Source organism: Triticum aestivum, chromosome 3B (assembly GCF_018294505.1).
Source record: "Triticum aestivum cultivar Chinese Spring chromosome 3B, IWGSC CS RefSeq v2.1, whole genome shotgun sequence".
Lineage (NCBI taxonomy): Eukaryota > Viridiplantae > Streptophyta > Magnoliopsida > Poales > Poaceae > Triticum > Triticum aestivum.
Window position 1 is genome coordinate 277,148,285 of NC_057801.1, and position 11,785 is coordinate 277,160,069.

The 11,785-nt window shown below is 39.7% G+C and overlaps 1 protein-coding gene across 1 annotated transcript; it reads left to right on the forward strand.

The window, feature by feature from the left end:
* The first annotated feature begins 2,759 nt into the window (after positions 1 to 2,759).
* Positions 2,760 to 10,668, forward strand: LOC123069709 (COP9 signalosome complex subunit 2). Its single transcript, XM_044492643.1, has 12 exons — positions 2,760 to 2,916; positions 3,061 to 3,153; positions 6,816 to 6,894; positions 7,890 to 8,130; positions 8,219 to 8,293; positions 8,387 to 8,521; positions 9,114 to 9,301; positions 9,395 to 9,463; positions 9,542 to 9,632; positions 9,736 to 9,870; positions 10,238 to 10,350; positions 10,426 to 10,668. The coding sequence occupies exons 1-12, from the start codon at positions 2,907 to 2,909 to the stop codon at positions 10,514 to 10,516; spliced, it is 1,320 nt and encodes a 439-aa protein (XP_044348578.1). The 5' UTR covers positions 2,760 to 2,906; the 3' UTR covers positions 10,517 to 10,668.
* The last annotated feature ends 1,117 nt before the right edge of the window (positions 10,669 to 11,785 follow it).

Here is an 11,785-nt window from a genome sequence, read left to right on the forward strand (position 1 = left end):
ATGTTAGATTAATGTCGATTGTTAGATGATTATATAGAAATGTTAGATATTAATGTCATAGATGAATTAGATAGAAAATAATGTAGATATATTAATGTTAAATGTTAGATGAATTAGATGAATTAGCTAGATATATAAATTTAGGTATATATATGAGATTTGATGATCTAATAATTTATTAAAAGTTTACTATAGAACTAGTTGATCTAATAATTAATTAAAAGATTTAAAAAATCACTATATATGAGATTTTAGTAAGAAGCTTAGAACTAGTTTATTTTTAGTAAGTGTTTAGTAGTTGAATTAATAAGACTAGCTAGTATAGAACTGCTAGTAAGTGTTTATATCAATTAATGTTTCAACTATATATGAACATAGGAAATGTCTGATGACGAGAATGATTTCGTTATGTGCGAATACTGTGAAGACAAGCGTGACACGTGCAATAGAAATTTCCTAGTTGATGGTAGGCGCTTCACCATTAAGCTGGATGAGACCTATGAAGTGAATGTAGTAAGTCACAACGACAAGTCTTTTTTCGTAATTAAGCATATGCTTCATTTGCTTCAACTTATAATTTAAATTTTTACTATTCTACTAGCGTATCCCCTGCCATGCAAGAAATTTTATATTGGATAAGATAGGTTTCAGTACTATGAAAACTATGGAGGTAAAGAGAGTTTACTTGAAGACCGAGCATGGTTATACTTTCCACGCAAAATTATACAATGCAGACACCTACACCAATTTTAAATGCAAAACTTGGCAAACACTATGCAAGGCTTATGCATTTGAGCCTGATATGGTTATCACCTTTGATATTCGTCCGGAAGATGATATTGAAGGTAATACCGATATCTGGGTCGATGTGTAGATGCCTCCAGTTCTACCATTATGTGAGTGTTCCTTAACCATATTTATGTCTTTGATATTGTTTACTTCAAAAATAGTTGACAACTAATTTCTATTGACAACTTATTTCCATTCAATCAAACATGTCCGGTGCTTGGTAGACATGACCGTCCACTGTCCCGGGGCTGAACTAAATTGCGAGGAGATAAGTCAATATGTTTCATGGCTTGAGGATCTTGATGCTGTCAAGAGAAATTATTTTCCCAAACTCGCAAATCTTAGTACTCAAAACGTGCAACCAATAGTGTTCGTATTGAACTACAATCACGTGTATTTAAGAAAGATGGTAAGATTTTTACTATTTGTCCTCAGTGCATCTTTTGCATACATTATTTTTTAAGCTAAACTTCGTTGCTAAGTATGTTACTATACGATGTTCTTCAACAGGGACTCCTGATGATAGTTGTGCCTCATTGGATCTCGACTAACGTTCGCATGTCAATGGTTAGCTTACGGTCAAGACATCCTACATTGCACACGAGTGCATTCAGAATTTCCAGAACCGAGGAATGCTTAATAGTGAAAGACTAGAGCAAAATTGTGAATGATCGCAGAGAAGCAATCAGAAGCGCAACCAATAATTAGGAGACAGGTTTATCTGCATGCTCCAATATGATGAATCAGAAGAGCTACACATGTTCTATGCCATTTTACCCGAGAGAGAGCAGTAGGAGTGATTAGCTAGTTCCTACTCTTAGTACTCGTCGTCTCATGTCCGTGTTTCGTCCTGAACTTAATTATTAGTGAATGTTTCTTCTTTAAGCTATTGTTGGTGGTGATTACATAATGATGATAAAAATAGTGATGATGACTAATATATATGATGATTATTAATTAGCTAGTGTTGTTGTTGGTGATGATATGAGATGCAAGAGTTTTTATATTAATATGATGAAAGGAAAAATAAATGGAAATCAATCTCTAAATTAAATGGAAAACACAAAATTAGAGGAAAAATAAATAATAAAACCAAAAACCCCAAACATTTTAGTACCGGTTGGTGTTACCAACTGATACTAAAGAGTTCCCCACCCCCGGCGCTGGCACGTGCCACGTGGTGGCCCTTTAGCGGCGGTTCGTGCGAACTGGTACTAAAAGGGGGACCTTTAGTCCCGACCCCTTTAGTGCCGGTTAAAGAACCGACACTAAAGGGCCTTACGAACCGGTGCTATAGCCCATTTCTGCACTAGTGCAAGGTCAAGTCCTAGTCTTGACACTGGTGCTTGCATTTTTGGGAGACGTTCCTATCAACTACGAAGGCACCTATGGTGACCTTTCCAATCTCAAGATGATATGTCAGCTTAGTATCTCGGAGGTGCTAATGGGGTAGATGTGCATGTGTTCATGAGTATATGTATGTATGTATGAGCGTGTGCATGTTAAAAAAGATGCTCTTTATAAGGGCCTCTTTAATTCATGAAAACGCAGACAAAGGAAAAGTACTCCCTCCGTCCATAAGTGTTTTAAGCTTAGTACAACTTTATACTAGAGCTAGTACAAAGTTGAGACACTTATTTTGGAACGGTGGGAGTAAATGATTGGAGTTGCATGCCCATTTGAATTTTATAGAATCAACAAGGAGTGTTTGATGCAACCGGACAATCAAATGTGAATTGTGAAAAAGGTAGAAGTGGAAGTTAGATTGTCTATCAAATGTAGTAAAAAATATTTTATAGAAATAATTTCTACGGGATCCAATGTTATGAATTAAAAGACCAAAATAGAAAAAAATCCTAAAGATTTCAATCATATGAAAACATATAAAATTCCTTCGAATTCAAAGGAGCCCTAAGCGTTTCCTTTCGTAAATGACCAATCCTGCTACTTTAAAGCCGCAGCTTCCCAGGGGCCAGCTCGCAAAACTTGTCCTCCCCTCTCGTCCCCGTTTTCCTCCTCTCCCCTCGCCTCCGCTCCGCAAACCCCTCCTCTTTCGCAAACCCTAGCTCTCGCCCCCGACGCTCCATTGCCGCTCGAGTCGCCTCTTCACCGCCGTCATGGGCTCAGGTAAACCCTACCCCCTCATTTAGTGCCCTCCGTTTTCATCTTCTCGATTCCCCACGGTCTGGATTGTCGCTGTTTCTCTCTCTCACGAGGGTTTCTTTCCGTGATCGTTTCCTGTTTCTTGGTGCGCTTGGTGCCGATGGTTAGATGCGGACATGGAAGACTACGGTTTCGAGTATTCGGACGACGAGCCGGAGGAGCAAGACGTCGACATCGAGAACCAGTACTACAACTCCAAAGGTTTGGTTCCTCGTGCCAATTTTACATCCCTTGGTGATCCCTATCACTGTTTCGAGTTGCGGTCCCGTTACTGGAAGAAATCTCGATTGGAGTATTATTAGTCCAACTTCCTCCTGCATCGTCGTTTTGTACTGGTAGTGGGGTTCCGTTTTGAATTTTGATGTATGGTAATCGCCTTTGTTTGTACTGTGCAGTGCAGTTGCCAGTTTAGCTGCGAGGTGTGTCCCGTTAAGTGTGAAGTGCGTTTTAGTAAGGACATCGAATGAATAGCTAGAATCTAATTTTGCTTTGGGAATAAATCTGTTTGTCGAATTGACGCCCGTGTGGTGCTTGTTGGGTTAAGTAGCCCATCCTTGTGTGGTTTGTCTTAGTCCTACCGTGCCCTTTCGCAGTTAACAGCTAAAGTTTGTTCCGGCGAACACTTCTGTCTCAACTAAAAGGAAAATACAAGCAACTAATGGACACTCAAGTTAATTGTGGGTAGTCTGTTACCATTTAATTTATATAGGCCAAGCTGCCGTAGAAGTACGGACAATGTGGCTTCGTATATATTTTGAAGCAAGGATATGAAGACTCTGCTACCCTTCTCATTGCTTTAATCAAGAGTTTCATTCTGACTGCCATACACTTCATTCTTCAGTTCTGCAATAGTATATGCACTATCTGTTCTCCATCTCTTTGTTTTTCCATATTAGTTGAACTAACTGTTTGCTCAAATTGTAAGAGAGAATCGAAATAGTATTTATGGAAAAAATCTTCATTTTTATAGTTATCATTTATCAATGACCACCACAATACCAGATGAAGCCTAACATCTTCCCTTTCCTGCCCTCTTAGTGGTTGTTTGGATACTGAGGATTAGTGATGGGATATAGAAAATGAGTTTTTAGCTGATTTCTAGGAAAACCGTTTTTGCTATCCTTTTTGTGAAAAACGTGTTTACAGAAAACTTTGTTTGGGTTAGAAAATTAATAAACTAGGTCCATAGAGTTTTGTGTTTGGATAGCAAACATTAGCCTTATCCTACCTCGCCCGTGACCTTCCTTACTTTCCCATTGACGAGACTTCCATGCTCGACATCGTCACGTACGAATCCACCGTCCAGACTGCTGCTGTCCTTCCTTCCGGCCACCACGACAACGCATGCGACCGACCTCGACTGACTCCGCGCGCGGCTGACGGCAAGGGCTTCCGTTGGCCCCCGAGGTCGTTGCCCTCCCCTGCACTGATCCTTTCTTGGGTCACTTCCCCTTTGACCTCCACTAGTTCTGAACGCAGTTGCCGTTGAGGGCTTTCGATGGTCCCCGAGTTCGTCATCCCCCTGAACTGACTCTGCCGCCTGCTGCTTCTCGCGTCCCCTCCGGCCTGCACGACTCCACAAGCAGCCGCCGGCGAGCGATTGCTCTGCTCCCCGAGGTCGTCGGGCTAACCGCCCTTGTCGTGTCCCCTCTGCTCTGCACGACTCCGTGCGCAGCCGCTGGCAAGTGCTTGCTCTGCTCTCCGTTGGAATCCAGTTTATATAAATCGTGTTTATGGAATATACCTGAAATCTGAGTTTTTGGAAAGCTAAGTTTTCTATATTCGCTGATTAGTTGGAGTTGCCAAACAGGATTTTAGTTTTTATACCGTTTCCCTGGTTTGTGGAGATCTGGTTTTGTATATACCACCTATCCAAACAACGCCTTATGTAGGATTTCTTAGGATTTTCCCTTCTTTGATTTGAGAATTCTGTAGTGTTTTCTAGCCTTCTAACTGAATTAAGGGCAACCTGGTGCATGTAGCTCCCGCTTGCGCAGGGTCCAGGGAAGGGTCCGACCACTTTGGGTCTATAGTACGCAGCCTTTCCCTACATTTCTGTAAGAGGCTGTTTCCAGGACTTGAACCCATGACCTCATGGTCACAAGGCAGCAGCTTTACCACTGCGCCAAGGCTCCCCTTCAAAAGGGCAACCTGGTGCATGTAGCTCCCGCTTGCGCAGGGTCCAGGGAAGGGTCCGACCACTTTGGGTCTATAGTACGCAGCCTTTCCCTACATTTCTGTAAGAGGCTGTTTCCAGGACTTGAACCCATGACCTCATGGTCACAAGGCAGCAGCTTTACCACTGCGCCAAGGCTCATGTAGGCTGCTTAAATTTCGCCAGTTGTTTATATATATAAGATGGGTGTGTCTAGGGCACATCTAGATGTGCTCTCGTTATTGCACATCTAAGTGAGTAAATTAAGTATAGAGAGAGAGAGAGAAAAGAAAAAGAAAATATCTACATGATTCTCAACATAAGATCAATGACATAGGACTTAGATGTGCAATACTTATAGGACATCTAGATGTGCTTTAGCAAAACTGATATAAGATTCTTATTTTGTGATTTGTGACTAAATACCCTCACGGTGCAATGTGCTGGACTCAGGTTGGAATTAGTTCCAAGTTTAAGCTTATAGACTCGTCAAATGTTTTTTCCTGTGTTTCTACTTAAATTATATAGGAACTAGGAAGAGGCTGGTATGTATTAGTACTTGCTTGCGTTAGACAAATGTTTGGGAAACTTGGTCGTATAGAATGGGAAGATACTTGCTAGCCACTGTGATGCCCTAGCCACCTCCTCGATATCCTGCTACCTTTATTTCTTTCCTCTCTTATATCCAGGACTATATTTGGATCTTTTTAGCCATCATTGACACTGGGAAGCAGAATTGATTGTGATCAATCTGATGCCTCTCTTCCAACCAGTGTCTTGGCTGTCCTACCACTTTTGCAAAGGCCTGGGATCCTGCTAAAAGCTTAATGCTCTACTTTTTTCGGCTCCTTTTAAGAAACATTCTATTTTCAATTTTGTAACATATTTGTTACTCTAACGAAGATGCTTCCAAAGAAACTTGTATGTTCTTCTAAAATGAAAAAAGAAATGCATATGCATTGAGTCTGCACATTTGATTTTACATGAAAGTATGTTTCTTTATCAAATGTATTGGTATTTCATTTTCATTTACTACACTTATTTTAATGGAAGATGCCACATCACTGTGTTCAGTTGTTTATACTATTTTCATATTTCGCATCTACTCTATTAGTTTATTTGTTTACCTTAACACACACACACACACAGATAGATAATATATCTGATATTGACCACTACCAAGGCTAATGCTATCTCCACCATCCACTACTTGCTATCGAGATCTGTGCAAAGAGAGGAGATAGAGATTATTGTCACCTCAGTCGTCAGGGTGGACCCCACACACCTGCCACACACAGAACCCACCCAACCTCTCTCTGTCTTGTTCACTCTCCCCATCGCTCTACATGTAAGGGATAATTTTATATATGAAAGATTGTTTGGGTTAGGATGATTTTATTGTTTTCTACATGTAAGGGACTTAACATGTGGTCGTCTGTTTTAGCAGATGGATCAAAATAAAATAGTGGCTTCACTCTAAATGGAAACCATGTTTTTTTTCTTTTGGACTGGTCTTTTAATATGGTAGAACTTAAATACTAGGATTATGGTTGTCCTATTTTGTGCACTTTAGGCAATATACAGTTATTTATTTTATTTATCTATGAAATTTAAGCAAATTTACAATTTCATTAACACATTCTAGTGGTTGATGGTGTTATGCATATGTTGCTGCACAGTATGATGTTGAATGAGTATCCTTCTGCAGGTATGGTTGAGACAGACCCGGAGGGTGCACTTGCTGGTTTTGATGCTGTAGTTCGCATGGAGCCTGAAAAGGCGGAATGGTAAGTATTTTTACCTATTCCGATGCACTATTCTGTTTTATCTGCAATTTCCCTATATTTGCTCCAGCACAATGTGAATGCTCAAGTCTATGAAGTGTCCTATCTGATATATGTGCTACTATCTGTTATCCTTAAAGGTTGGAGCTTGAGGCACTAAGATGTTGGGTGTGTAAATTATATGCTTTGCCCACAAGCTGTCACATGTATTCTGGGCCTATCAGTTAGGACCAAGCGTTGGTTGTGGATAAATTTAGGTCATAAAATGGAGTCATTGGGACTTAGCCTGATATGAAATAGCTTGTGCCGCAAGTGGAACTCTTTACTGAAGAATTACTTCTTTTTTGGATTTTGGAAGCTTTTACACTCTTAAGGATGAATGTTTTTATTTCGTTAATCAGTTATTTTCACTAGGCAGTAGCTGCTGTTAAGCAACAGAAGATATGCGAAACAACCTTAAACTATGCGATGTATTAGATTATTAGTTTGCCCTGAGGACCTCGGTGCGCCTATTCATAATTTATTTGGTGGGAGTCCAGTTTCAGGTCACTGTAGTCTAGCTGAGGCTAGTAGCAGTTAGATTAACGACAGATTGAAGAAAATGAAAAGAGGCAGCAAATACAATGCTCGAAAACCAGCTAAAATTTTCACATAGGAGTCAGTGGAACTCTACCATCTTAATATACTGAACACTTTGCATGCCTACTTGTTAGGTTATTGGTCAATTCCTTGAAAGCTATTGTTGACATGTTCAGCGCCTGTTACAGGCAGTTCTTGGTCAGGACTGGTATTGTCCTTCTATTAATTGGACATTACTTTGTAAAATCGAGTGCCTTGACCCATGCTTCCAGTGAAGCAACAAAGGCAATATTTAATCGGTCTAGTTGAATTATCACTCTTCACCCACACTGTTTCCTCAGTGAATTTAACTGTTGCATAAATAAACATTTATGTTGAGTTGTCTAATTTTTATCTTTTAATTATATATATGTTCATAGGGGATTCAAGGCTCTTAAACAAACTGTGAAGCTTTATTATAAGCTGGGGAAGTACAAAGAAATGATGGATGCTTACAGAGAGATGTTGACATACGTAAAATCTGCTGTGACACGTAACTACAGTGAGAAATGTATAAACAACATAATGGATTTTGTTTCTGGATCTGCTAGTCAGCACTTCAATCTTCTGCAAGAGTTCTACCAGACAACACTTAAAGCTCTTGAAGAGGCAAAAAATGAGGTTAGGTTTGTTCTATTATTAAAACTAGAAAAATATTATGATCTACCAAACGATTGGTCTTCATGTATTATCATTGTTTATTGTGCAGAGATTATGGTTTAAGACAAATCTGAAGCTTTGCAAAATTTGGTTTGACATGGGGGAGTATGGTCGCATGAGCAAGGTGCTTAGATATGTTCTTGTCATTACCGATTACTTGCTTCCTTCATTCCTTAGTCTTTATGCATTTAATTCACATATATCCATTTACTGACAGATACTGAAGGAGCTGCATAAATCTTGCCAAAAGGAAGATGGTTCTGATGACCAGAAGAAAGGCACACAACTTCTAGAAGTCTATGCTATTGAGATTCAAATGTACACTGAAACAAAAAACAACAAAAAGTTGAAGGTTAGTTATCTGTTCTTGTGTACCTTCATTATTGTTTCTTTAGAAAACTTTCACTCTTCTGTTGTGTGCAATTGTGTTACTTTTCGCCGTGCCATCTTCTTGTAAAGCATTATGTGGGCACAGCTAAATGCTACTCCCTCCGTCCCATAATATAAGAGTGTTTTTGACACTACACTAGTGTAAAAAACGCTCTTATATTATGGGACGGAGGGAGTATGTGATTGCATACAAAGTTCAGATGTTAATGGCTTGTTTCATCGAAGGATTCTGAATTATTAGCTGATTCTTTTGGGGGTATTTGTCATTCATTGTCATCTGGGATTGGATAGAGTTATAATTTTTTTTCTCGCTTAAGGGAAATATGCTTAGCTTTCAGGACTGTAATATCTTGTGTACATCATCGGTCATGGGAGAAAATGGGTTCTTTTTTCAGCTTTGTAACCTGAAACCTGCAATTGTGATATGCATCATTTGTATTCTTTGCAACATTAGCTTAAGAGCATTAATCTTATTGAGAATTATGCTTCTTTTTGTAGTATCGTGTCTGTTAGAATGAAACGCACCACCTGAATTGAACTGTGTGCTGTTGCAGGAATTGTACCAGAGGGCTCTTTCTATTAAATCAGCAATACCTCATCCAAGAATTATGGGTATAATTCGTGAATGTGGTGGGAAGATGCACATGGCTGAGAGGCAGTGGGCGGACGCAGCGACTGATTTCTTTGAAGCATTCAAAAACTACGATGAAGCTGGCAATCCACGGAGAATCCAGTGTCTCAAGTACTATCATAAGCACATTTTCTCTGTCATAACTCATAACTTTGTATAACTCTTTGTGATTCCTATCATAATTTTCCTTTTGCTGCGAACTAGATATCTTGTTCTTGCCAATATGTTGATGGAGTCTGAAGTGAATCCCTTTGATGGACAAGAGGCCAAGCCGTAAGACTTCTGATGACATTCTCTTAAGTCTTGTAGGTTGATTTTCATTACTCTCTGTAACTCCTTACATTTCTGCAGGTACAAAAATGATCCTGAAATCCTCGCAATGACAAATTTGATTGCAGCATACCAGAAGAATGACATCATGGAATTTGAGAAGATCCTAAAGGTCAGTGCTCTTGAACAGATGCCATTTCCTTGTCTGCCACAATCCTAAACTAATATTTTTTGGTTCACTGATTCCATTGTAATTTTCGTGTTTTTTTTGCCAGAGCAATAGAAGAACAATAATGGATGATCCTTTTATCCGTAATTACATTGAGGACTTGTTGAAGAACATCAGAACTCAAGTGCTGCTCAAGCTCATTAAGCCATACACAAGAATAAGGATTCCATTCATTTCACAGGTGGATATTTTACAGCATATCCACACTTTGCTAGCCAGATTTCACTTTTCATATGCACAATATGTGCTTGTTCTCCATCAGATGAACACAAGCAATTTATCGTGATAACAAAATTAACATGAATGATACTTTATGTGCTTGTTCTGCTTTAAAGGGGTTACAGGACATACACCATGAAGGTTGATCATTTCTTTAGTTCTCTTTGTTAAGTATAAACCACCCCAGTTCAATTCAAAACATAACATATGCGCGCACTTAAATCTAGCAAAGTAATGCAGTTCTTTTGCAGCATGGAAGTACAGTTTTGTAAATCATGCCATATGTGTGGCATTTAGTTAATCTTAACATCAACTGTGTGTGTTTATAGGAGCTAAATGTCCCAGAAAAGGATGTTGAGCAGCTCTTGGTGTCATTGATTCTGGACAACCGTGTCCAGGGCCACATAGATCAGGTGAACAAGCTGCTAGAATGCGGTGACAGGTGCGTACTCTCACCTCCTTCCTTTCTTGACATATTCTTCGTAAGCAAGTTCTGAGATTTGCAAATTTTATTCAGGTCAAAGGGAATGCGGAAATATCAAGCCATTGATAAGTGGAATACTCAGCTCAAATCTATTTACCAGACGGTGTCCAACAGAGTTGGGTGAGAGATGGCAGGTTTCCATTAGTTCCTGCTGGTTGAGTTGTTTTGGTATATGGGGGCTTAAATGTGAAGGACTATCTTGTCCGTGAGTAAAGTAACTTGTCACTAATGAACGTAGCACTCCAGTTGGTCGATTATATCCTCTTTTATCTTTTCCGTGATTTGGCCAGCGGGATGCTGGGATTTTGTCCTGAGCTGAAACGGCCCTGCTAGTTCCTATTTCATCCTGCCAAGATTTCACTGTGGTCGAAAACTCGGTATCGATGTGAATAGAGAAATGCACAAAACTAGCATGGTCAAGTATTTAGTTAGTTCATTTAAATTGAATTTGACCATGGATGCTGCGCCACAAATGTCTCAGCTTGCATCACCCTTCGCATATTATTGCCTGGCGTTTGGCATCTTCGTATATACTATTAGGTGTTATCTCTAGCTTATACGTGCACACGTCTCTCATGATGAATTAAGGTTCAGATGTTGCATGAATTCACTTTGTCCGAACCGTCAATGCCTTGGTAAACCCATCTGCGAGCTGGCCTTCAGTGCGGATGAATCGGAAGAAAATTGGTAAACCCATACGCGACTTGGCCTTTGGTAGCGTCGGTGTCGCGAGGACGGGTCGTCCCCGGCACACCGCAACGGGCCGCGCTCGGCGCTGTAAACGGGTCACAACAACATCTAGTAGCAGCAAGTTTGATCAAGTTTATAATTTTTTTTATTAACATTCACATAACAACACCAATAACATTAGATCCATCTTGGTATGAATTTTCATATTATATTTATTAGGTATAATAGGTGTTAATATTTTCTAATATAAAATTGGTCAAACTTAGCAAAGTTTGATTTCAAACAAATCTAATATGCGGAGTAAAAAGGATCGGAGGGAGTATATAATTCCCACTATCCTATTTATCTCAACATGCTCACATGCCACCTCATCAAAGACCCACCACTACATGAGAAAAAAGATTTCCATTATTAGTTGATTTTGTAAGAATTCGTGAGAAACTTGTATTTATTGATTCTGGGCGAAGCCCTAATTATACAAGGATTTAGGGTGCCTCCGGAGAGGCGTCCGTTTACAATAAGCGCCTGTGGCGCGAGAAGACGCCCGTACGACGCTTTGGACACATACGACTCTTACGCTAATGACGTCGCTTTATTCTTAACACTTCTCCTTTTACAAAGCTGCTTCTTCTATGTCTTGCATCTTTGTATAGCTTTGAGAATATTGCTCTTAATCACAAGCTTATTCTTAACACTCCTCCTT